This window comes from Mus caroli, chromosome 11 (genome assembly GCF_900094665.2).
Source record: "Mus caroli chromosome 11, CAROLI_EIJ_v1.1, whole genome shotgun sequence".
Lineage (NCBI taxonomy): Eukaryota > Metazoa > Chordata > Mammalia > Rodentia > Muridae > Mus > Mus caroli.
Genome location: NC_034580.1, coordinates 111,846,636 through 111,872,291, shown reverse-complemented (window position 1 = coordinate 111,872,291; position 25,656 = coordinate 111,846,636). Strand labels below are relative to the sequence as shown.

The 25,656-nt window shown below is 52.2% G+C and overlaps 2 protein-coding genes across 3 annotated transcripts in view; one reads left to right on the top strand and one right to left on the bottom strand.

Moving 5' to 3' along the window:
- The first annotated feature begins 6,940 nt into the window (after positions 1-6,940).
- Galk1 (galactokinase 1) lies at positions 6,941-10,840 on the top strand. The gene is made up of 7 exons (XM_021175530.2): positions 6,941-7,140; positions 8,431-8,740; positions 8,934-9,069; positions 9,206-9,387; positions 10,112-10,262; positions 10,345-10,507; positions 10,591-10,840. The coding sequence occupies exons 1-7, from the start codon at positions 6,976-6,978 to the stop codon at positions 10,660-10,662; spliced, it is 1,179 nt and encodes a 392-aa protein (XP_021031189.1). The 5' UTR covers positions 6,941-6,975; the 3' UTR covers positions 10,663-10,840.
- Positions 10,841-10,892: 52 nt separating this feature from the next.
- Positions 10,893-25,656, bottom strand: part of Itgb4 (integrin subunit beta 4) — a 33,197-nt gene continuing 18,433 nt past the window's right edge. The window contains exons 24-40 of one of the 2 annotated variants that reach the window (XM_021175525.2): positions 25,505-25,653; positions 25,234-25,413; positions 24,279-24,427; positions 20,917-21,121; positions 19,421-19,578; positions 18,975-19,155; positions 18,714-18,851; positions 15,739-15,921; positions 15,529-15,660; positions 14,115-14,309; positions 13,434-13,670; positions 12,599-12,748; positions 12,113-12,301; positions 11,873-12,028; positions 11,623-11,787; positions 11,429-11,539; positions 10,959-11,331 (exon numbers count right to left, since the gene is read on the bottom strand). In XM_021175525.2, coding sequence (XP_021031184.1) covers positions 11,192-11,331; positions 11,429-11,539; positions 11,623-11,787; positions 11,873-12,028; positions 12,113-12,301; positions 12,599-12,748; positions 13,434-13,670; positions 14,115-14,309; positions 15,529-15,660; positions 15,739-15,921; positions 18,714-18,851; positions 18,975-19,155; positions 19,421-19,578; positions 20,917-21,121; positions 24,279-24,427; positions 25,234-25,413; positions 25,505-25,653 — 2,818 coding nt within the window. In that variant the 3' untranslated portion in view covers positions 10,959-11,191. Of the gene's footprint in view, positions 11,332-11,428; positions 11,540-11,622; positions 11,788-11,872; positions 12,029-12,112; positions 12,302-12,598; positions 12,749-13,433; positions 13,671-14,114; positions 14,310-15,528; positions 15,661-15,738; positions 15,922-18,713; positions 18,852-18,974; positions 19,156-19,420; positions 19,579-20,916; positions 21,122-24,278; positions 24,428-25,233; positions 25,414-25,504; positions 25,654-25,656 lie in introns of both variants that reach the window. The other variant, XM_021175529.1, reaches the window with a different exon arrangement.

Here is a 25,656-nt window from a genome sequence, read left to right as displayed (position 1 = left end):
GCCTTCATTCCAGTGGTGGTTAAACTTTCACTGGGTCCCTTCCTTAAGGAGATGTCCTCCCCATGGGCTACTCCATCTGCACGGCCTGACTTCTGGTCCACATTTCGGCATAAACAATTACAGCTACTGTCCCACGGGCAAAGTTAGGAGAAAAAGACAACCCAAATCTGTAGCAGTGTGGAGAAAACTGAGGCTGGATTTTTGTTTGTTTGTTTCCAGTTCAAGACAGGGTTTTGGGCTGAAGAGAAGGTCCAGAGTTCAATTCCCAGCAACCACATGGTGGCTCTCAACCACCTGTAAATGGGATCTGATGCCCTCTTCTGGTGTGTCTGAAGACAGCTACAGTGTGCTCATATAAATAAAAAAATAAATCTTTTTAGAAGGGGAGGGAGTGCTGGAGAGATGGCTCAGTGATTAAGACCACTGACTGCTCTTCCAGAGGTCCTGAGTTCAATTCCCAGCAACCACACAGTGGCTCACAATCATCTGTAATGAGATCTGATGCCCTCTTCTGGTGTATCTGAAGACAGCGACAATGCACTTAAATACATGAAATAAATATATCTTTTTTAAAAAGTGGCCAGGTGGTGGTGGCACACGCCTTTAATCCCAGCACTCAGGAGGCAGAGGCAGGCGGATTTCTGAGTTCGAGGCCAGCCTGGTCTACAAAGTGAGTTCCAGGACAGCCAGGGCTACACAGAGAAACCCTGTCTCGAAAAACAAACAAACAAACAAACAAACAAACAAACAAACAAAAAGATCCTGTTTTTGTTTTGTTTTGCTTGTTTTTATTTTTATTTTTTAGGGTTTTTTTTTTTTGAGATAAGATTTCTCTGTATAGTTTTTTTGGGTTTTGGGTTTTTTTCCGAGTGTTTTTGTTTTGTTTTTTAAAAAAAGATAGGGTTTCTCTGTGTAGCCCTGGTTGTCCTGAAACTCACTCTATGAACAGACTGGCCTTAAACTCAAATATTTGCCTGCTGCTGCTGAGATTAAAGGTGTGCAGCACCACCACTGTCTGGCTCTGTGTGTGTGTGTGTGTGTGTGTGTGTGTGTGTGTGTGTGTGTACCTACCAGCACTGCCCAAGCAGTTGAGGCTGTTATGAGCATTCTGGACCTGGTGGTTGGTTCTTTCTCCATTCAGTAGGTCTGGGGAATGTGAAAGCTGCAGCCTCAGTGAGTGTTGTGGGAATGTCTGATAAAGGGTCAGAAGATGGCGCTGTCCCTCCAGTCAAGGTCCTGCTGACTGGCCCACAAAGTACCAGCACTGCTCCACAAAGAGCCAGAACTTCATGTGATGTGCCCCAGGTTATCCATTATTCTCACTCTAGCACTGTGCCACTTAGAGCAGTGGCCAGTCTTAGCCCAGACACACCTCAAAGTAGCATTTCCGCCACCCGTCATTTCTCTTCCCCACAGAGAAAGCTAGGCGGCTCTGGCTCTGCAGATAGATAATATGGGAGAAGCAAGAGGAGAACGCTTCGGTGAGGCCGGGCTGCTGGAGGAGGTAGATCTCGGATGATCTGGAAAGGGTACAATGGTGGGACAGGAGGCAACGACGGATCTCACTGGTGTAAAGAACCGCCTCCTGGCTTTACTGATCTCTTCCAGATGTGGGGCGTCCGTCCCGTGGGCACTGGGGCCTCTTGTTCTCCACCGAGGGGAGACTAGCCTTTGCATCTTGGCCATTTTGTAGGCAGAGCAAAGACTGCAGCAGCCTACAGTATTCATGAGACCAGGATGGCAGAGAAACCATGTCTCAAAAAAAGACAAAAAAACGGGGGGTAGGGGTGGGAAGAGGGGCTGGAGAGATGGCTCAGAGGTTAAGAGCACTGACTGCTCTTCCAGAGGTCCTGAGTTCAATTCCCAGCAACCACATGGTGGCTCACAATCATCTCTAATGGGATCTGATGCTCTCTTCTGGTGTGTCTGAAGACAGCTACAGTGTACTCATCATTTATAAAAAAAATTTTTTTCCAAGACAGGGTTTTTCTGAGTAGACTTGGCTGTCCTGGAACTCACTCTGTAGACCAGGCTGGCCTCGAACTCAGAAATCTGCCTGCCTCTGTCTCCCAAGTGCTGGTATTGAAGGTGTGTGCCACCATTGCCTGGCCCAAAATCTTTTTTTTTTTAAGTATTTATTTATATATAAGTGCACTGTAGCTGTCTTCAGAGATTTTTTCTTCTCTCTCTGGCCCTGCTCACTTCAGCCAAAAAATCTTAAAATAAATAAATAGAGCATTGGATCCCATTACAGATGATTGTGAGTAACCATGTAATTGCTGGGAACTGAACTCAGGACCTCTGAAAGAGTAGTCTGCCTGGTGGTGGTGGTGCACGCCTTTATCCCAGCACTTGGGAGGCAGAGGCAGAGGCAGGTGGATTTCTGAGTTTGAGGCCAGCCTGGTCTACAAAGTGAGTTCCAGGACAGCCAACAGCCACAGAGAAACCCTGTGTCAAAAAAAGAAAGAAAGAAAGAAAGAAAGAAAGAAAGAAAGAAAGAAAGAAAGAAAGAGAGAGAGAGAAAGAAAGAAAGAAAGAAAGAAAGAAAGAAAGAAAGAAAGAAAGAAAGAAAAAGAAAGAAAGAAAGAAAGAAAGAAAGAAAGAAAGAAAGAAAGAAAGAAAGAAAGAAAGAAAGAAAGAAAGAAAGAGAGAGAGAGAAAGAAAGAAAGAAAGAAAGAAAGAAAGAAAGAAAGAAAGAAAGAAAGAAAGAAAGAGAAAGAAAGAAAGAGAGAGAGAGAGAGAAAGAAAGAAAGAAAGAAAGAAAGAAAGAAAGAAAGAAAGAAAGAAAGAAAGAAAGAAAGAAAGAAAGAAAGAAAGAGAGAGAGAGAGAGAAAGAAAGAAAGAAAGAAAGAAAGAAAGAAAGAAAAGGGAGGCCTAAGAGATGCACATTTTGTTCAGAAGAGGCATCTTTGGAGTGCCTGTCTTAGTCTGGGCAAGTAATCCTTAGCAGCCTCTAGGTAGTCCCGTTCTGCGCTGCATGCTTTGGTGACAAATGGTTCTGTATGACCTCACCCCTTAGCTGTGCTGATGTCTGTTTCTTGGCCAGCAGAGTGGAGGCAGACCTTGGAGATGCAGTATCCAAATTAAGATGCTACCTTCCTACAGTATTGTGACATCTGCCAAGGAAACAGGAGGGAGAGTCAAAGGTCAAAGCACACTTCCTTCTGAACACATTTCCTTAACAAGACAGAATCTAAAAGGGAGTAGGGCCCCTCTATATAAGCTTGTTCAGCCTGGAAACTCACCTCGTAGGCCAGGCTGGTCTCAAACTCAGATTGATTGGTATAACTCAGATTAAAGGCATGCCACAGTCTTGGTTTTTGTTTTTGTTTGTTTGTTTTTTGTTTTTGGGACAGGGTTTCTCTGTAGCCCTGGCTGACCTTGAACTCCTTCTGTAACCCAGGCTGGCCTTGAACTCAGAGATCTGACTGCTTCTTGTCTCCAGGGCTGGGATTAAAGGCATGCACCCCTAGGCCATGCTTGACTATATACTTTTTTTTTTTTTTTTTTTTTTTGAGACAGGGTTTCTCTGTGTAGCCCTGGCTGTCCACCTGTGTTAGTCTGGGCAAGTAATCCTTAGCAGCCTCTGCCTCCTGCCTCCCAAGTGCTGGGATTAAAGGCGTGCACCACCACTGCCTGGCAACTCTATACTTTCAAGGCCACTCTCAGTGACATATTTTCTCTGGCCAACTCCATCTCCTAACTTCATAACCTGCTCCAAACAATGCTATTGAATGGAGAGCAGGTACTCAGCTATGTGCGCATATGAAGGCAAGTTTTCACTCAACTCCCATGGAGCATTTGTCTGTAATCTGAGCGTTTTGGAAGCCCTGTCAGGAAGATTGGGAAGTTCAAAGCCAACCAGGCCGAGGTGGCACATACCTTTAATCCCAGCCTTTAGGAAACAAGAGGCAGGCAGGTCTTTGAGTTTGAGGCCAACCTGATCTACGGAGCTGGTTCTAGGACAGCCAGGGCTACACAGAGGGACCTTGTCTCCTAAAACCAAACCCAGCCAACTAAAACAAAAAATAAAAAATAAATAAAAATAAGGACAGACATGGTGTTTAATCCCAGCACTAGGGAGACAGAAGCAGGTAGATGTCTGTGAGTTCTCCGTGACTCAAGACCAGTCTGGTCTACATAGTGAATTCCAAGTTTACCAGGATGAGAGATCTTGTCTTGAATTAGCCTTGAACTCCCAAAGATCCACTGGCCACTGCCTTCTGAATGCTGGAATTTAGGTGTTTACCACCACACCAGATGTGTGTGTGTGCACATGTGTGTGTGTGCCTGTGTGTGTGTGTGCTTGAGTCAGGGTCTCAGTATTGTAGCCCTGTTAAATAAATTAAAAAAAAAAGTTTTAGACCAACCTGGGTAACAACACATTGTGATCCTGCCTAAAAACTAAGAGTCCCATTCCTCAGCAAGCATAGGGTTTAATTAGATCAGAGGAGGTCAGGTTTGAGACTGTCTGCCTCCTAACCAGATGGTGGAGCCTCCAGGCCTTTTATCTTTCTGGCCAGTTGCACAAAGGAGAGTCTAATAATGCCAGCTGAATTAATGGAAGTCTGATAACGAGAGCAAACACTTATTCCGAGCTCCCAAGTATCAAGTGCACTGCTGGGCACTTTAGACATAAAAGAACCAATCACAGCAAAGAGACAATCACAGCCCTATTGCAGAAAGGAGCAGCTGAAGTTCAGCCAGGTTGAGTCTGTGACCCAAGGTCCGCTCAACAGAACTGTGGACTGTTAGATTTTTTTTTTTTTTTTTTTAAAGATTTATTTATTGATTATATGTAAGTACACTGTAGCTGTCTTCAGACACACCAGAAGAGGGAGTCAGATCTCGTTACGGATGGTTGTNATATGTAAGTACACTGTAGCTGTCTTCAGACACACCAGAAGAGGGAGTCAGATCTCGTTACGGATGGTTGTGAGCCACCATGTGGTTGCTGGGATTTGATCTCTGGACCTTTGGAAGAGCAGTCGGGTGCTCTTACCCACTGAGCCATCTCACCAGCCCGACTGTTAGATTTCGAACTGAGCTGGGTAGAGAATGTGAGCAGAGACGGGGCCGCTGCGTCCAACTCTGACACAACAGCACGGTGCCTTGGAGCTGGTCTTGGCTTCTGACTTTTTCGTTTCAGACAGCTCCAAAGGTCACAAGACTTGTCTTGTGTTTTGAGTTATGCAAAAAAAAAAAAAAAATGCTGTATTGAAGTGTATTCAAAAAACAGGCTGTCAAAAGAAATTAGTCAACAGGATTTGTTATTGTTGTTTGGACTGTCCGTTATCTCGACCCAGGGTCTTACCTAGTAGGAGCTAGCCCGGGATTCACTACGTAGCTGAGGATAACCTTGACTCCAGGTCTTCACGCCTCCAAAAAGAGCTGCCTGTCTCCAACTCCTGAGTTCTGGGATTAAACGTATATGCCGCCATACCTGGCTAGGATTCCTTAGTGTTTGCCTCTTAGGTGCTGGGATTACAGGGATTTACCAAAGTCCTCCAGCCATCCTGTCCCCTCAGTCCTACCCCCTCCCCATCCTTCCTTATCCCCCTTGAGACAGGGTCTCACTGTGTAGCCCTATGTAAGGCACCTTGGTCTTGAATTTGCCACAACCCTGCTTCTGCCTGCTTCTGCCTGCTTCTGCTTCCTGAATACTGGGATTTCAAGCCTGTGATTTTACAGCCTGCTTTGTTTTCTTTCTTTCTTTCTTTCTTTCTTTCTTTCTTTCTTTCTTTCTTTCTTTCTCTCTCTCTCTTTCTTTCTTTCTCTCTCTTTCTCTCTTCTTTTTGATTGTTTTGAATGCCTTCTTCTTCTTCTTCTCACTCTGTAGACCAGGCTGGCCTCCGAACTCAGACATCTTCCTGCCTCTGCCTTCCAAGTGCTGGGATTAAAGCTGTGTGCCGGGCTCACATCCTGCTTTCTTGATTTACATGTCTTTTGTTAACAAAACCTGTTTATTTGTTTTCTAGACAGGATCTTAGCCCAGACTGGTTTCAGACTGCTGCTCCTCAGGCCTGAGTCTCCCATGTGCTCTGATGGACTACTATGCCTGGCTTGGAAATTATTTAATTTTTGAAAAAATTAATACATTTATTTGTGTGTCTCTTTTGAATGCATGTGCTCTCTACCACTGAGCTACACCCCCCCCTACCGTTTTCCACTCTTATTGTCTTACATTTTAGTCCTTCTGTTAGAAGGTTTCACACAAGGTGACCAGGAATAGCTAGGAATCCAGGCAAAGATTTGGGCCAGCATAAGGCTTTAGATGGTCATGTCTCCGAGACCAAGGCTCTTGTGGAGGAAGCAACTGCTAGGGGCCAACGACATAAGCCATCTTTGCAGTAGCCTTTGCATCATCGAGGAGGGCCTGAGCTTGCTTCTAGCCGGCCACTGGATGGGATGAACTCCTTCAGACCTCCATCGCCAGGAGCCAGAGAAGGAGTCTGTAAAAGGTGACTTGTCTCATCACTTCGAACCTTGGCTCTCCTTGTTTATCCCTAGACTGTGTACCACATCATCCTGTTAGAGACACACGACCAGGGGCTGACGACTTAGCATAACTTCGCTAGATCCTCTGGGACACTCAGGTGTTCCTGTTGCCAGCTCGCGTCGCCCTGGCTGTGTGAGGGATGATGATGATGGGGAGCGCATTAAGAGGCTCCAGGTTCAGGGATGGATGGGAAGTTCAGATCTCCATTTGTGTTAACTGCTACTCAAGTGGGAGCCCCAAAGTCCTGCCAGGACATCACCGAAAATACAAGTTGCAACCGAGTCTCTTCCTCCAGCTGTCAGCTGCCGCGTTGGCTTGCTCTGGAGAGCTAGGTTTGGACCCCGCTCTGCAGGTGGGATGGGCGGGGCCGTCGTGGCGGGGGCGGGGTCCCGCGAAGGACAGGAATGTAAGTCCGCGCCACGTGGCTCCGCCCCCAGCATCCCGCGGGGCGGCGCGCCCAGCTGCAGACGAGCGTCATGGCTGCTTGGAGACCGCCCCGGGTCGAGGAGCTGCTGGCCGAGGCCCGCCGGGCCTTCATGGAGGAGTTTGGAGCCGAGCCGGAGCTGGCCGTGTCGGCGCCGGGCCGCGTCAACCTCATCGGGGAGCACACGGACTACAACCAGGGCCTGGTGCTGCCCATGGTGAGGGGCCGCATTTGGGGACCCTTCCTTGTGTGTGCTGGCCCGGCCTGCGGTAGGGAAGGGCTGGCATAGGGGGCATGGGAGGGCGGGTACCCTCCGGGTGGAAGGCAGAGTGAGGCGGTCTAGCAGACGTGAGAGACCCCGGGACGTGCAGTTGTCCACGTGCGAAGACAGGAAGCCAGAGCTGGGGGGAGGGGGGCTGTGCGGTTTGTCTTCTCGAGCCCGCCTTCTGGGGGCATCGCCCTCAACTTGGAAGTATGAACCTCTTAAAAATGTGAGGACTAAGGTAGCAATATAAGAGAGTATTAGGTATGGTGGCGTATTCCTAATAGTCCAGTACTGGGGAAGCTCAGGCATGAGAATTGCCACGAGTTCAAGATCAGCCTGGACTACAAAGTGAGTTCCAGGATAGCTTGGGTTGTAAGATTCTTAAAACAAGGAAAAAGAAAAAAAAAAAAAGGAGGTTATTTAGTCCTCTGACTTTGATTGGGCCCACAGCACCGACCTAGACCTATGCAAAGGTAGACCTGTGTAAATGTAGCTCCCCCGGCCCATCCCCTTGAATTTACAGAGAAAACATAGAGCACTAATGACTCCCTCAAAGTTACACATTCGGTTCTTGGACTGCGACTCTCAGCCTGGGTCTCTCAGCGCATAAGTAGCTCCTGAACGAGGGATTACCGCGTGCAGAGCTGGGTCCAGGTGGGAGGAAGTCTGGAGCCCCTCTGGGCCTGTTTTTGCATAAGATCTCTATCTGTCCCCTTTGGCCCACAGTTGGACGCTAGCTAGGGCAGAGTCCAAGTTCGCATTCCAATCGCCACTGGCCCCGCCCCTGAAGACCCACAAGGCTGTGCTCTGAGCCCCCAAGGCTAATTCTTAATTGAAGCGCTTTCTCCCATCTCCTTCAAGCTAAGCCTATTCCCTTCCCGTCCCTGTCTGTTCCAGACGACAGAACCTTGGGGTTTGGATCCTGGTTGCTTCAGTCACCCTGGGGCTGTTCTAGAACTTCAAGTGACATGAGTTTTCTATTTGCAATGGGATATTCCACCCACATATACTTTTATTAATCCCAGCATTCTGGAGTAGAGGCAGGTGGGCCTCTTAGTTAGAGGATAGACTGGTCTACATAGAAAGTTCCAGGCCAGACAGGATTGCACAGTGAGACCCTGTCTTCAAAAACTTTAAAAACAAAACAAAAAAAAGCCAAAAATAGATTCTGTGGCTATGATGTGATCCTGGGTGGACTTCTTCTGTCAGGTGGTATAGACTACACACACCCACTCCTTCCAGGCACTGGAGCTTGTGACCGTGATGGTTGGCAGCCCCCGGACAGATGGGCTTGTTTCTCTTCTCACCACTTCCAAAGATGCAGACGAGCCCCAGAGACTGCAGTTCCCACTGCCCTCAGCCCAGTGGTCCTTGGAGCCTGGAATCCCACAGTGGGCCAATTATGTCAAAGGAGTGATTCAACATTACCCAGCTTCCCCGCTCGTTGGCTTCAGTGCAGTGGTGGTCAGCTCAGTGCCCCTGGGGGGTGGGCTTTCCAGCTCAGCTTCTCTGGAAGTGGCCACGTACACCTTCCTCCAACAGCTCTGCCCAGGTACCACTTAGCCGCCGCTTTCCCTTTCAGAGATCTCTGCTGCCAGAGCCTCTTCCTTTCCTTGGCTTAGGGAGGGAGGGTGGGGAGTCCCTCTGTTTGATTGTCGCTGGAGCCCTGCTGCTCCAGGGTGGCCACCCCCCCCCCCATGCCCTCTCCTGGACCCCCAGCTTCCCCACCTCACCCTGTGCTGCAGACTCGGGGGCAATAGCTGCCCGGGCCCAGGTGTGTCAACGGGCTGAGCACAGCTTCGCAGGGGTGCCCTGTGGCATCATGGACCAACTCATCGCGCTGCTGGGGCAGAAAGGCTATGCACTACTCATTGACTGCAGGTCAGGGGCTCCCCTCACATCCCCCTACCTCATAACCAGGAGCTCCTGAGTGGAGTGTGCCAGCTGTCTGGTCTGGGAAGCAGACCCTTGGCTATGACATCCCCCCCACCCCCCATTCCGACGTCATTCACCCCAGGTCCCTGGAAACAAGCCTGGTGCCACTGTCAGATCCCAAGCTGGCCGTGCTCATCACCAACTCCAATGTCCGCCATTCCCTGGGCTCCAGCGAGTACCCGGTTCGTCGGCGACAGTGTGAAGAAGTGGCCCAGGCCCTGGGCAAGGAGAGCCTTCGAGAGGTGCGGATGGAGGAGCTTGAGGGTGAGAGCCAGCTTCCCGTTTGCTGTTCTAGAAATGGCCAGGCTCCCTGCTAGGATGTCCATATGGTCTACAGTCTGCTTCCTCAACCCCAAGTCCATTCATTATATTCGGCTCACCCCCACCCCAGTCCTGCAAACCTAGGGTTCCAGTTTCAGCAGGGCTGCTATTGGAATAGATCCCAGGCAAGTGCTGTGCCAATGAGCCACATCCCTGCCCTGCTTGAAATCTTAAGCTTGCCCTTTTAAGCCAGGCATGGTGGCGCACATCTTAATCCCTGCACTTGGGAGGCAGAGGTGGATGGGACTCTGAGTTTGAAGCCAGCCAGGGCTATGTAGAGAAAGAGTGACTTTCTTGATCTCAAGGCCTGCACTTTGTCCCATTCATTTTGAAAGCCCCACATGGTAGGGGCCCGTGCAGCTGAGCATGAGTATTGAGCAGTCTCTATGCCGGCTCCCTGTAGGGAGTTCTGCATGTTGTTTCCTGCAGTGTTCTATGGACCTTAAGTGATGGGGAGATGCAGTTTATCCTATTGCACGGGACAAAGAGAGCTCTGAGTTGAGGGGGGGTATCCTTAAGAACCAGGCCCAGGATACTCAAACCAGTCCTGTCTGACCCTGCCTTTACTGAGGAGGGCTCAGGGAACAGCTGCCCACCACATTTCTGTCCCACACCCTGGGGTGACAGGTGGTATGAGGTGGGGCTGCTGAACTCAGTTCCTTCCCAGCGGGCAGGGAGCTGATGAGCAAGGAGGGCTTCCGGCGGGCCCGGCACGTGGTAAGCGAGATCCGGAGAACAGCCCAGGCAGCAGCTGCTATGAGCCGAGGAGACTACAAGGCCTTCGGGCGTCTCATGGTGGAGAGTCACTACTCACTCAGGTAGGCTTTCTGGGTGCCTTGTGCTTCTTGAGCAGAGGCAGGTCCCAGGTCTCTGTCGCCCTCACCCCTACGTCCTCTGCAGGGATGACTATGAGGTCAGCTGCCCTGAGCTGGATCAATTGGTTGAGGCCGCGCTCTCTGTGCCTGGGGTTTATGGCAGTCGCATGACAGGTGGTGGCTTTGGTGGCTGCACCGTCACATTGCTGGAGGCCTCTGTTGCCCCTCTTGTCATAGATCATATACAGGTGGGTGTGTTCGCCAGAGCCCGGGATGGGGGGGCAGGAGAGGTCACCCGGGCCACCATTCCTCAGCCTCACGTCTCCCATAGGAGCAGTACAGTGGGACAGCCACCTTCTACCTCTCTCAAGCTGCCGACGGAGCCCAGGTGCTGGGTTTGTGAGGTGTCCCTGAGACCGATGGACGCACAGGCATGAGGCGGAGGCAGCCGGTGTGTGCCGCAGCTCTGCCTCGGGCATCCTCCTTCTCTATCTGGGTGCTTAATAAACGTGTGCCTCTTAACGGCGGTAGCCACCTGCCTCCAGAGGTGGGTGACATGCTCTGGGGACAAAGAATGGGGATTATGGGAGTCAGTGTTCCTACTGCAGGCCTGTGAAGAACGGACAGGGTGGCTAAGCAGTAGCAAAACCTTTTATTAAGTGCAGAGCAAAAGGCTGGGGCCTTGTGCCAGCTCCAGTTGTTTTTTTTTTTTTTTTTTTGGTTACATGTGGGATTGGACCCAGGGTGGGATGCAGTCAGAAAGACCTGTGTCACCTCTACCCACTTTATGCTTCCTAGACAGCACCTACCCCTGGTCTCCGACTACAGGGGCTGGCTCTGTGGTCAGCAAACTCATGGGTAGAACTGCAGAGGAAGAAGGCACTAGGAGAGGAGGCAAGGAGGGGCCCAGGTGGCTGGGGGGCGGGGGAGGTTCAGGTTTGGAAGAACTGTTGGTCCATATGAGTGCTGAGAGAGCCACTGGCCGTTAAGGTCCGGGTCACGAATTCCTGGGTCACATGCCGGGTGAGGGAGCCTCCTGCTTCCAGGCGCTGGGTCCCCAGGGTTAGACCATCTGCAAGGGAAGGAAGGGATGAGAAGGGTGGAGTACAGGTCCCAGCTCCTCTGCACTGACCGTTCCCAGGAGTCAGGGTCCCCTCTTGGTGACTCACCCATGAGGAAGGGCTCAGTCGTGGTGCTGTGCGTGCTGGTCACGCTGCTGAACTCACTTTGCACTGGGTTCTGGAAGAGCCCAGAATGGCTGCCCAGCTGTGGGAAGGGGCCTGGAACAGGCAGATCTGTCAGTCAGGATGGTGTTATGCAAAGGCTCCAGAGAGACCCGGGGTAAGGACCGGGGACAGCCTACCTCCATCCTGAGACTCGATGGTGATGATGCCCTCACGCTCTGGCCCGAAGCCCTCGGTCGTCCTGGCCTGAACCTTGAACTTGTAAGGAACATTCTCACTGAGGCCAGGTACAGTCAACCGGCTCTCAGGGTTGTCTCCGTCCACCCGGAAGGTCCTGGCTGGTGCTGCATAGGGAAGACGCCTTCAGATCCTGTGGTGCCTCCCTCCCCACCCACCCCCCACCCACCTTATCTCCAGGGCAGCTGGCACCTCCTCCTTGGGCCATCTCACAGGTCACCAGGTAGCCAAGGATATCTCCATTGGGCCTCCTAGGCCGCTCCCAGCTGAGCTGCAGGGAGTCTGGGCTTAGGGCAGTGAACACCAGCGGTCCCGGGGCGCTGGGGGTGCTCAGAGTGAAGGCTGAGCCTGGAGGCAGCAGAGGGAGAGTGTCAGTGGGCAGGTCGTCGGTGGGTAGGGATCAGGGCAGCAGCAGGGGACAGACTGGCTCACCTGGCAGGGGGCAGAGAGGGCTCTGCGGGTGCACCTGTGACTCAATGGTGATGACACCTTCTCGCTCTCGGCCCCAGCCCTCCTGGCTCTGGGCCCGTACCCGAAACACATAGGAGTGGTTAGGCAGGAGATCCTCTACCACCACCGAGGTTTGGCCAGGGTTAGGGATGTTGAGCCGATGCATCTCGCCTGAGGTGGAGTGAGGATAGGAAACAGACCAGCTTCACTCTCGCCCTTCTCATCCCTCCTTCCTCTCCTTCCTGTTAGGCCGCCATCAACACCTCTGCCCAGGGGTATTCCGTTTCCCTGTTCTTACGAGGCTATTCCAGTTAGCAGAGGCCCTAGGTCTACAAAGCCCCATTAGTAAAACCTAGTTTAAGAAATGGATAGTAAAGGCCCAGGGGAATGGATGAAGCCTCAACTGATTTGGAGGGGTCCGGGCCCAACTGAGACAAGACATGACAGTCGACAGTCACTATGCCTCACCGCCGTTTAGTAGCTGGTATTCCACACTGTAGCCCAGCAATGTCCGATCACACTGTGGCTCCTGCCAGCTGACCTTCAAAGACGTGGGCCCCAGGGCGGAGAACACCAGCCGAGTGGGTGTGTCGGGCACACCCACAGCTCCACGGGAATCTGGATTATTGAAGGCCATGGTTAGTCCAAGACAGGGTTTGTGGTCTGAGATGAGCTACAGTCTACCCCGTTCTTGCCTCCAGTCATACTATGGCTTCACATTAACCTGTCCAGGCTGCTCAACACTTCCCCTTGAGTCTGCTAGACTCCTCAGTCCATCCCCTCTACAACTGGCCCTGCGCCTTGCCCAGCCCTGTAACTTTATACCCCAGGAGGGCAGATGTATTAGGCTTCAGCACTGATGGGGGCGGGCAGGCAGGGCAGTGGTTAGCTCCTGTGGATGGACTGGAGTTCTGTATGCGATGAAGCAGTGAGGGAGTGCACAGGCTGTGATGGTAGCTGGGTGACAAATGGAGCGTGACAGGCATGGATCCACGGTGACCACCCCCTGTACTACCTGTACCCCAGGAGGGTGCTGCTGATCGCCCGGCCAGGATTATAGAGTCTGGTGAACCCCTGGATGCGGGCACACCCTTCATGTGAGCCCGGCTCAAGGACCCAAGAGTCCAGGACAGCGGAAGCCTGCTCCTCCCATCTTCCCAGATAGGAGGGAGGCCTAGGGCAGGACAAGACAAGAATGAGAAGTGTGTGTGTGTGTGTATGTGAGACAGGTGTGGGTAGTAGGCTGGCGGCTGTCTAGGGATTAAAGTGTAGAAGGTCAACGGGCCAGGCAGGGGTCACTCACCTTGGGAGGAAAGGGAAGTGAGGGTGGAGTAGTCCCTGGGAAGTGTGCCTGAGTGGGAGTGCTCTGTGCGTGTCAGAGAGTGGTAGTCCCGGGTAAGGGTGGAGGACGTGCTCAGCACTCGGTGGGATAGGTGTGGGCTCAGATGCGTGCCATAGGCCACATTGGCTGCAGTCATTCTGTGCAGGGAGTTGGCGCTGCCTGGATAGGCAAAGTCCATCCGGCCATTCACCAGGTGCTCTGCGTGGGGAGAGAGGTCATTCAGTGAGGCCCACAGCAGATGACAGGCCACATGGGGCAGGCGGTGGCCCCGGGGTTGCACAGGACAGCCTTAAACTACCAAGACCCTGGGTTCCCGCAGGCAAACAGGAGACCACACGAATCTTTCAGTCCTGTCTCCTTGCGCCACGCTGTCCTCCACCCGAGCACTTAGCCCAGCTGGGGCTCACTCCCCTGCAGGGACTCTGGCTTGCGTTCCGGTTCTTGGAAGCTGCTGCCCTTATCCTCCCTTGGGAAGAGCCCAAGCGCTTCCCCATGGCGCCCTTGAGTTCCCGGGCTTGTCTGAATGTAGTTATACAGACTCTGGTTGGGCAGGGCACTCTAGTGGGCCGCGTGACCAAAATTGGGAGCCAACTCAATTGAGCCTAGGACCCGAGAGGCGGGCGCGGCCGGGGAGGCGGTCACCTCCCGGGGGTCGGGGCGTAGCCCCACGGATCCAGCCGCTGCCCTCCCCTTCCACGCCCCCCGCAACGCTGCCGTCTTCGTCGGAGCGCCCGCTGCTGGCGGACAGGCGCGGGATGAGTTCCGGGGGTAGCCGCCACGTGACGCGCCGCAGGTCCAGCTCCTCCCCGAGCAGAGGCTCGAACTTCCAGCCGCAGCCTTGGGAACAACGAAGGGCCGCGTTGGCACCGCCCGGGAGGGTCAGGAGGAGGAGGTGGCCTGCGGCACTTATGCGGCGTCCAGGGGTATGGGTATCCCTTTAGATGACAAGAAAAACCCTTGCCCTGCTCCAGCTTTTCCAGATAAACTGTGGGTTTGGCCTCTGCTGAGACACAAAGGCCGGTCTGCTGCGGGAGTCTTGGGAAAGCCTTATGTTGCCTCCTAGCGTGAAGTTTCCTTGGTTATTTATCAGCTCTGAGCCTGTTTCCTCTATGTACAAAGGAAAGAAGCAATCTCACTCCCCCACCCCCCACCCCCCGTCTGTTTTCCTGGAATAGCTGTAGAAGCCCTAGGGTGCTAGTAGTATCTTAGTAGAGGTTCCTGGTTCTTAAAACTGTAGTTTTAGCATCAGAAAGATAGCTGTAGATTTGTGGGCAGTCCGGTTTACTGGTAGGAACTTCAAGGTCAGCCAGGGTATTAATCTAGCAAGACCCTGCCTCAAACCCTTCCCAACACCAGAAAAAAAAAAAAAAAAAAAACTTAGCATGCCAAGCTCTGCTCACGACTGACTGTGCCCACCCCGGCCTTAGACTCAGAAAGGGACTTATTTCTTCCCGATGGCATTGTGTGGTTTGCATCTCATTTCACAGAATTGAAGGCCAGTTAGTTCTGAGATGGATGAGAGACTCAGAGTCATCTAACAGCACAGCCAGCTCGAACCCTGGAGTAGGAGGAGTCCCAGCTAAGGGCTCTTTTTGTACCACATTGTGTGAGAAATCAAGGGAAAATGAAGAGAGCAGGGTTGGGTGGGGGATGCCTACCTTATTGGCTCCCCCTCCTTTCTCTGTCAAGGCTAAAGTCACCTCTGGGAGGTGGCCTGAGTGTCCTTCCTGACCTAGCACAGTAGGTGAACCTTCAGGAGGTTGTAAAGCTGCTGTCCTGTGTGTGCATGTCCTGTGTGTACATGCTCCAGCCCGGGAATGTCTGAGTCTTGAAGTGGACGTCCACACGCTTACATACACAGGCACACGCATATTGACACGTAGCCTACAGCAGTTTTGTCCCTTCAGAACCATGGGCTCTGGATACTTGTGTAAGGTTGAGAAGGCACTTTTGTTTTTAGTCTCCATGCCAGCAGTCACTGGCTTCTTTGATCTCTCTGGGTACCAGGGACAGCCCCGCCAAAGACCCCCACCTTTCTCTGGTGGGTCTCACTCACCAGTGTCATCAGAAACGCTGGGCCTCTGGCTGCTGGCTGGGGACCGCAGGACGTCGTCACTGTACATGAGGAAGTTCTCATAGTCTTCTCCACCCTGGGCGTCCACTATGGGGATATCTGGGATGATAGGGACTGCAGGGCAGAAAGAAGTAAGTCAGGACCCTAGCCATGGCCTCTTGTCCCCCAACTCCACCCTTGCCTGTCACTCACTGGACATGGGCCGCTTGGGCTGTGTGGCCAGGTTGATGATAGCCTCTCTCTCGGGTCCCCATCCCGCCCCATTGCGCGCCTTCACCGTGTATCGGTATGGCTGGGATTCTCGCAGATTCTCAATGAGCAGCATCCGGTTCTTGGGGTTGTCCACGAGCACCTTCTTCATAGGTCCAATGGGTCCTGGAGGCAGGGACAGTACTTAAGGGGGACCACCAGGGTTCACCCTGGCCCCAGATTCATCACTGGCTCCTGGAGATGCTAGGGAGCACGCAGCTGCTGAACTCTTTCCTTCTGGTGAGTGCATAAAACTGTGTGTGAGGGGGGTTAGAGAGATGGCTCAGAGGTTAAGAGCACTCGCTGCTCTTCCAGAGGACTTGAGTTCAACACGGTGGCTCACAACCATGTGTAATGAGATCTGGTGACCCCTTCTGGCCTTCAGGTATGCATGCATAACAAATCAATCAATCTAAAACAAAAAACCATGTGTAAGAGGTGTAAGAAAATAGCATCGTCAGCTTTCTCAGAAGGACTCCCTGTTGAGTGGCAGAGCCATGTTCAGATGCAAGGTAAACACGCCACAGCCTCTACTGACTGGCTAATGCATGTGCGCGCAAGGTACGGCCAACAAGGCTGGGTGGCAGGCAAGGGTGCTCTCAAGACCATGCCTTCCACCCTGTGCTCATGGCCGACGAGCCAGCTCCAGAGAGAAAGCATTCCAAAAGCCAGAGAAGCACAAAAAGTAGCTAATGCCCCGGTTTCCCAAGATGCTTTGGAAAGGGACAATTTCACCATCTGATGTGCACCCTCACAGCACATGACTGGTCAAGAGGTAGCAGGCGCAGGAACTGGTGAAGTGGTCCCGTGGACTATGCGCTCACAGCACAAGCCTGACGACATTAGTGACATTAGTTTGGTCCCTGGAATCTACATGGTAGAAGGAGAGAACTGACTCCTGAAAGTTGTCCTCTGACCCAAACACACACACACACACACACACACACACACACACACTGGCTTTTCGAGACAGGGTTTCTCTGTGTAGCCCTGGCTGTCCTGGAACTCACTCTGTAGACCAGGCTGGCCTTGAACTCAGAGATCCTCCAGCCTCTGCCTCCCAAGTGTTAGGATTAAAGGTGTGCACTGCCACCACCCAGCAATAATAAATTATTTTATTTATTTATTTATTTATTTATTTATTTTTGGTTTTTCGAGACAGGGTTTCTCTGTGTAGCCCTGGCTGTCCTGGCACTCACTTTGTAGACCAGGCTGGCCTCGAACTCAGAAANCCGCCTGCCTCTGCCTCCCGAGTGCTGGGACTAAAGGCGTGCGCCACCACACCCGGCTATAAATTATTTTAAAGCTCAGGAATGCACTAGGGATGCAGAGACAAGAGAACTTCTCCGAGCTGAGAGGTCGACTGACTCAGTCTACCGATCAAGTTCCACATCAGCCAGGCCTATCTGCTGAGACTATAGGTTTGTTTTTGTTTTAAAAGTCATCAAGTATTACCTGGGAGGTAAACCTGTAATTAAAGCATCCAGGAAGCAAGCTAAGGCCGAGAGGAGAGAGAGGTTGCCTTGAGTTTGAGGCCAGCAGGGGTTAAAGAAGACACAGACAACCCGCACCCACATGCAGAGCAGTGGCTGGCAAAGGGCCATCAGCCTGAAAGGAAGGTGTCTAGCCACCATGGTAGAGCATCTGTCACATCTGTGGGAGCTCATAAGTGGAGGGAGAAGGTACATTCCAAAGCACGGGCACCCTGGGGTTGGGGAGGAGGTGGCCCAGCACATTTGTAACGTAGCTGGGGCCTCAACAGGCTGGAGCCACGAGGAAACCACCAGAGATGAGTTGTCACTGGGCTGTAGGCTGGGTTCCTGGCTAGTCTGGTTGGTAAGAAGAGCCAAGGCAGCACACTCTTCCCCCAGAAGACTCCTGCTGACAGAGACCCACCGTGTCTCTTGGCAATATGGAGTCGACCTCCCTCACTGGGACCAGCCAGCTGAAGGGAGTACTTTTGAGTCTCTTCCCCAGGGGAGAGGTGGGGTACTCTCACGGTTTCCTATCGATGGCAGGGACTGTCCAGCCACGGTCTCCTTTCCAGGAATGGTTGCCAGATAATAGATTGAATGAAATCTGGGGTGGTGGCGAGGGGAAATGCTGGGGCTTGAACCCAGGCCCTTGCTCATGTGAGGCAAGCATTCTGCTACTGAGTTATACTCCTGGTCCTTGAACGAACGAGCTATTCTAAAAACAGAAATGTATTTGAAATTCAAGACTTTCTGCGTTTTTTCTGTTGCTTTGTTTTTCTCTGTGTGTGTGTGTGTGTGTGTGTGTGCGCGCGCGCGCGCGCGCACCGTTCAGTTTCTGAGACAGGGTCTCTTGGATGCCAGGCTGGCCTCAAACTTGCTATGCAGCCAGTGATGGCTTTGAATGGATCCCTCTGCCCACCTCCTGCATGCTGGGTGTGCACTGTCACAGCCAGTGTATGTTGCATGGCGGGTGGGTGGGTTGAAGCCAGCGCCATTTCTGTGCCAGGCAAGCAAAGCACTCTACCACTGAGCTCCGTTCTCAGACCTGACCTGTTTTTGTTTGTTTGTTTGTTTGTTTTTCTGAGAAGGGTTCTTATTACTTTACTGAGACTGCCCTCAAACCAAGTGGCCATCCTGCCTCACATCCTGCTAAATCTGGCCTCTCTTCTGGCCCTAAGAGAAATGTGTAACAATGTAACCTTGGCTCCCTATACAGAAAGGTAATCCCCACCCCAGGCCAGGACCCTAGGGAACACACAGAATCTCAGTTCCCTTGGAATGCAAACCAGCACAAATCGGACCAAAATGAAAAGAATAAATGTGCAGTGCCTCAGGCTTGACTGGGACAAAGGGGCCCACGCGTCAGAAATGACGCAGACCCCACCTCTCCCTCCGCCTCCGTGCCCCTCCTTCTCCAGGAAGCCGGGAAAATCTGGTCCTTACGGTTGTCCTCGTTGACCAGTCCATAGCAGACCTCGTAGGCAGTGATCTCGCCATTGGTCTCAGCTGGCTCTGCCCAGCTCAGCTGCGTCACCGTAGAAGAGACTACATTGAAAGCCAGCCTCCCTGGCTCGCTGGGTACTGGAAGGGAGCAGAAAGAGCCCTATTACAGGGGCAGGGGCCGGGCTGAGTTCTGGGAGGGAGGCGGGGCTGGGCACACTGACCTCAGGGTAGCCAGGTGGAGAGAGTCATCACCAAACTTACCTTCCTGGTGGGTGCGGCAGGACACCAGTGAGCTATAGGGCCCCTCACCCTGGGCCCCATAGGCACACACCTTCATTTCGTAGTCGCAATAGGGATACAGGTTGGTGAGTTCCACTGAGGGCACCTTGCTGTCTAGAAGGTGAGCTTCGGACTCCGAGTCGCCCTGGATCCAGTACTTCACCTGTGAGTGGGTGTTCAGTGGGAAGCAGCAAGCGCTAGGATTCCCTTTGTACAAGTGACATCGGTGGCTCTCAGCAAAGCTTGGGCAGAGCAGTGGATCTCCCAGGCTGGGCAAGGACCCCATTGCAGGAATGAAGCTGAACTTAGGAATGGGTCTTCCCGCTTGCAGGGTTGCAGATGGGGTTTTATCGGCCCACTGGTACCACGCCTGTCCTCCCCCTCCCCTGGGGCAGTCCACTCACTAGAAGGTGAGTGACAGACCTTACCCTGTACCCCATTGGCTTGCCAGGAGGGGGCAGCCAGTTGAAATGGATCTTCCTGGACCCGGCAGCCTTGGCATTGGGGTTCTGTGGGGCGCCCAGGTCTCCATGGGGTGGCGGAGACGATGAAAGTGTCTGATTTATGAGACTCCTGTCCATTTCATCTAGTCAAAGGGGTGCGGGGGTTAGGCGGCTGGCTCTGTATGTTGTTGCCACCAGGGTGCGCCAGAGATTTTGTTAAACATCACAGGTTCCCCAGTTTAAAAATTCACTTAAGATCAGCTCATCTAGCAGGGAGGTTAGTGGTGGGGTCGGGCAGTGGTGTGTGTGGGTTGGGGGTGGTGGTGGTGCGGCAGCAGTAGCGCACACCTTTAATCTCAGCACTTGGGAGGCAGAGGCAGGCAGATCTCTGTGAACTCAAGGTCTACAGGACAGACTGGGTTATAGAAACAAACCTTGTCTCAAAAAAACAAAAGGGGAAAAAAAATCTGCTCATCTACCCTCTAGGGATCTGGTGCAGCATCGGTCAGCCTGGTGGGTAACGTCCAGAGGACTCTCTGGAGGAGCAAGGAGAAGAGTTGGTCTGCCTTCTTTCTCTCTTGGCAGGCCAGGGAATGTTCCACAGAGAACGTCTGCTCCCCCCTCTCACTGCCTCCCTCCCCTGAGTACTTCACAGTGGCCGCTAAGGACTGAACTCTCTAATAAGGCTGGGAAAGGGTGGGTTGTTCGGGGCCTCCCAGCCACATGACCACAGCCTATGGTTGTCGTGAGGGCAGCCAGCTCAGCGTAGGACGTTCAGATAAATCTGAGTTCCAGATCACAGTTTTCTCATGGGTAACTCAGCAGTTAGAGCATGCACTGCGCTTACAGCTTGGTTTCCAGTACTCAGGTCAGCTCACAACTGCCTTAACCAGGGGGTGGAAACCTCTTCAGGACTCAGTGGGTACCAGCAGTCAGGTGCACGTGCCCACACACCGGCACACAGATACACACACAATTTACAAATAGTAAAATAAAACTACATTAAAAAATAAGTATGGTGCTGGCAAGAAAGGCACTTACTGTCACGCCTGATAGCCTGAGCTTGAGCCTTGAGTGTCACACACTGAAGTGTACACACACACACACACACACACACCACACACACATACACATCACACTCACATACACACACATTATACTTATACACACATCACACACACCACACACATACACATCACACTCACATATTACACACACACCACCCACCCACACACACACAAACATACACAGAGCCAAGACTATATAGTGAGACAGCATCTCAAAAACAAAACAAAACAAAACAAGAATACATATGTTCCAGATATTGCAGGAAGACACTTGGATGGACATGACCCTACTGCTGGTTAAGTGATGCTCATGTTCGACCCCATGCCCTGACTGCGGGTTTGACAAGTGAGTCCTGTTAGAAGGTCCTCGGGCCTCCCTCTCCACTTGCTTATGGTGGCCCAGGCTTTACTCACCATGCTCACCGAGAATAACAGTGGCTGTGCTGGGCTGGCCCAGGCGGGCTCCGAACTTGGGGTTGCTGAGTTGGACTTGGAAGCGGCGAACCTGGCGGCCACGCAGGAGGGAGTCAACCTCCTGCAGCTCCAGGAGCTTCACCTGCAACTCTTTCCAGGTCTCCCCAGGGTAGAACAGCAGCTCTCCCTCCACAGGGACATAATCCTGCAACGGGAAGAGTCAGGGTCAGGCCAGCATTAGGGTGTGAGACAAGCACAAGGATGCTGCACGGGCAGGAGGTTAGCCTAGGGCAGCTGGCATTGAGGGCACGCCCAGGAGGGAAAGAACTGTCTGTCCATCTGTCCCCTATGGTGTGGCTCTGAAATCTGGGATTCGGCAGGGCTCCAGACCCTTAATGGGTCTTCCATTCACCCTAGCTTTCCTATGTTTAAATTTTAACACCTCCCCCTGTTCTTTCTCTCTTTCCCCCCTCTACTCCATGTGCCTTCAGTGTGTTTGAACATATACTGTGTGTGTGTACGGGAGTCATGGCAGGGGCCAGAAAAGAGAGTTAGATTTTCACCTTTCCAAGCTGGATTTATAGGCCACCTCATGTGTGTGCTGGGACTCAGATTAATGACGTAGCCATATCACAGCACCCGGAATTTTTGTTTTTCAAGACATGTTTTTCTGCATAGCCCTTGCTGTCCTGGAACTCACTTTGTAGACCAGGCTGGCCTTGAATTCACAGAGATCTGCCTACCTCTGCCTCCCAAGTGCTGGGATTTAAGGAGCGCTCCACCACAGCAGGCTCAGCCCCCAGATGTTGATTTGTGGACCTGGGTGTATTTACCCAAACTGCATGAGACGGAAAAGAACCTTCTCCCAAGAAAGCACTAGGTGACGCTGCAGATCAGCAGTTCAATTCCACACATGGCTGGCTATGTCTGACAGATGAGGGGAAACTACCTAGAGTGGAGGAAGTCTGCAGGTGGGAGTAAGGTAGGGAGAGACAGGCCTGGTGGCACACACTTGGGAGGCTGAGGCAAGGGGTCTGCTAGTGTGAGCCATCCTGGGCTAGTAGCAATCACTCAAACTAAAACAACAAAACAGAGTAAGGAAATTGACTGTGGTCCCCTTGCCTGGGCTGGATGAGCAGCCTACCCTGTGCTGGCTGAATAGGCCTGTAGGTCTCATGTAGCTCTGACTTGGAACTCAGTATGTAGCCAGGGATAACCTTGTACTCCTGATAATTCTGCCTCTGCCTTCTGAGTGCGCTGTCTGTAGCAACCATGCCCTCTTTATTTAGTGCATGAAGGCTGAACCCTATAGCTTCATGCATGCTAGGGAACCGCTCTGCCAACTGTGCTATATAGCATAGCCCTGGTTGTTGTGGAACTGGCTCTGTAGACCAAACTGGCCTTGAACCCAGAGATCTGCTTGCCTTTGCCTCCTGAGTGCTGGGATTAAAGGCATGCACCATCATCACCAAATTTTTTAAATTGTATGTGTTTATGCAGGTCTGTGTGGGGGTCACCTGCACGTGAGTGAACATGACTGAACGTGACTGACCATGGAGGCCAGAGGATCTCTTGAAACTGGAGCTACAGGCTCCTGGAGTGACTTTGCAAGGTCAGTATGCATTCTTAATTGTTGAGCCATCTCTCCAGCCCCTATTTTATGTTTTGGAGATAGGGTTTTGTTATGTAGCTTGGGCATGGCCTGAATTTTCCTGCCCTGCCCTCTTTTTGTTGTTGTTTTTGTTTTTTGTTTTTCGAGACAGGGTTTCTCTGTATAGCCCTGGCTGTCCTGGAGCTCACTCTGTAGGCCAGGCTGGCCTCGAACTCAGAAATCTGCCTGCCTCCCGAGTGCTGGGATTAAGGGCGTGCGCCACCACGCCCGGCTCTGTCCTGGCCTCTTGAGCACTAGGTTACAGGCCTGTTCTGCCATGTTCATCTAAATTCAGAATCAAAACCAAGGAAACCTGCATGTTTGCCAGTATGGCCTGGCTTTAAGTCTTCCCAGTAACTGGCTTGAGAACGAAGGGACAGTAACCAGGCCAAGGCCCTCCCTGTCAGGAAGGGCTGCTTGACCCTGGAGAAGACCAACAGTTACAGAACTGGGAGGCTGGCTCAAAGACACATGGTTTGTAATTCCACTTCAAGAAGTCCACTGTAGCCTACACCTTTAATTCCATCACTAGGAGGGAGAGGCAGGCAAAACTCTATGAGTTCAAGTCCAGCCTGGTCTGCATAGCAAGTTTGAGAACAGTCAAACTACATACTGAGACATTGTCTTTAAAAACAGGTGTGCTGGGCTGGTGAGATGGTTCAGTGGGTAAGAGCACCCGACTGCTCCTCCGAAGGTCCGAAGTTCAAATCCCAGCAACCACATGGTGGCTCACAACCATCCGTAACGAGATCTGGCACCCTCTTCTGGAGTGTCTGAAGACAGCTACAGTGTACTTACATATAATAATAAATAAATAAATCTTAAAAAAAATGAAGTATCATACAAACGTTAAAAAAAAAAAAGGTGTGGTGCCAGGCGTGGTGTCGCACACCTTTAATCCCAGCACTTGGGAGGCAGAGGCAGGCAGATTTCTGAGTTTGAGGCCAGCCTGGTCTACAGAGTGAAGCCAGGGCTATACAGAGAAACCCTGTCTCAAAAAACCAAACCAAACAAACAAACAAACAAAAAAACCCCAAAAAACAAAAAAACAAAAACCAGGTGTGGGAAACAAGTGGAGAGCTGGCTTGGTGGTCTGCACCACTGACTGCTCTTCCTGAGGATCGGGGTTCAGATCCCAGCACCAGCACACACATGGCCGCTCACGACTGTCTGCAACTCCAGTCGGAGATCTAATACTTTCAACAGACCTTCCTGAGCACACATGTGGTGCACAGACATGCATACAGACAAAACCCCCATATGTAGAAAGATCCAGAAATTTAAAATTAAAAATCCCGTACCCTTGCCGGGCGTGGTGGCGGCGCATGCCTTTAATCCCAGCACTTGGGAGGCAGAGGCAGGCGGATTTCTGAGTTCGAGGCCAGCCTGTACCCAGGCATGGTGTGCATGTCTTTAATTTCAGCATTCCAGGAGGCAAAGGTAGAGGCAGATGGGTCTCGGTGAGTTCCCCAAAGTTCACTAGGTTAGACAGAGAGGTGACTAGGCTATCCTGGGTCACTGAAGGGTATACAAGGATGGTTTCAGTAGATACCTGGTCCATCCATGTGAAGTTCCTGGAAGTAATGTGCAGGGGCACAAAGTGTTCTTGGCACGTGAGCCACTCCTGATGGCTGGGCCATCCTTGTCTAAGGATACTGCCAGGATTGGGATCGCTACCATGGAAATCACTGGATATTCCTGCTTGACTTACCCGGTGTCCGTGTGCTGTATTATCCTGTGTGCTGTAGGAGACCTGGGACTTTCCATTGTCCAGGATGTGCCGGATGACAGGGATGCGGGCCACCTGGTCTCCACGACTCACCGAGTATTCAGGCTGCTCGAAGGACACCACCCCACTAGCTGTAAGGAACACGGGTGCTGGTAAAGAGGTCCTGGGCTCAATTTCTTTATTTGTTCATTTAATGTATGAGTACACTGTTGCTGTCTTCAGATACACCAGAAGAAGGCATTGGATCTCATTACAGATAGCTCAGGACCTCTGGAAGAGCAGTCAGTGCTCTCAACCACTGAGCCATCTCTCCAGCCCCTCAATTCCTTCTTAGTTCCTTCCCTCCCTCCTACCCATCCCAGGCTCCAGAGGAATGGGGTGGAAATGTTTTCGTAAAGAAGTAAAGGTGTTGAAATAAAGACCAGCAGGCAGCCTGGAAAGTCAGGTGGGGACAGGGACGAGAACCTAAGAGTCGGGGCGAGCATCCTGGTGCAGAGAGGAGAGGCCAGGAGGGCTTTTCAGGCACTCAAAGTGCCAAACCAAACCCAGGTCTTGCTCTCAATAGAGAAAGGAGGGTTGGGTGTGGGTGGAAAGTTACAATGAAGCTGCCGGGCATTCCCACTCGGCCTGAGGATGTGGCTCAGGGGTGGAGCATTTGCCTGCCATGTTGGGTTTCATCCTCAACCGCACAAAGAAGAAAGAGGAGAGACGGAGCAGTGACTGCCACTTAGGCTTGTACCACGTGCTATTCAGAGGCACAGCTACGGCCTCTTTGCGAAGGCCTGTGCCCATTTTACAGATGGAGATTCAAAGGTTCTCAGAGAGTAAGTGATTGGCCCAGGCCCCATGGCCCTGTCCCACTTCCACCAGGATATCAGGAGGATCACGGAGCCCAGACTTGGCTTCCTGCCTCCCCGGGCCCCCAACCCTGACCAACCTTGTTCCTTGATAATGGTGATGTTGACCAGACGGCGACCAAGGGTGGCAGTGCCCACAGGGACATCAATGGCCTCCACCAGCAGCTGCTTCTCATCATCATCCTCAGGCCGGATGAAGAGGGGCACGCGCACATCCACCAGCTCCACGCCCTCCTGGAACTCCACCATGCCCCGGGCATCTAGGGACAAGTCAGACGTGGGTCTCGGGGCCACGTGGGGAGGGGGAGGGGGAGGGGGAGGAGGAGCAGCGTGAGGAGTCTGTGCACCTACCCTGCTCTGCCGTGACGGTGTAGTAGCCAGGGGCTACCTTCAGTTCATGGAAGGACCCCTGTTCCACCTGCTTCTCTGTCAGCTTCAGCAGCATCTGCTTGGCCGAGCGGGGCGCCAGCAACACTGTGTCCACAATGGTGTGGTCTTGCCTG

Coding starts and splice junctions, on each gene's coding strand:
- Galk1 (XM_021175530.2), top strand. CDS start 6,976: ATGGCTGCTTGGAGACCGCCCCGGGTCGAGGAGCTGCTGGCCGAGGCC. Junction 9,070..9,205: donor GCACTACTCATTGACTGCAG/GTCAGGGGCTCC, acceptor CATTCACCCCAG/GTCCCTGGAAACAAGCCTGG. Junction 10,508..10,590: donor TTGTCATAGATCATATACAG/GTGGGTGTGTTC, acceptor CGTCTCCCATAG/GAGCAGTACAGTGGGACAGC.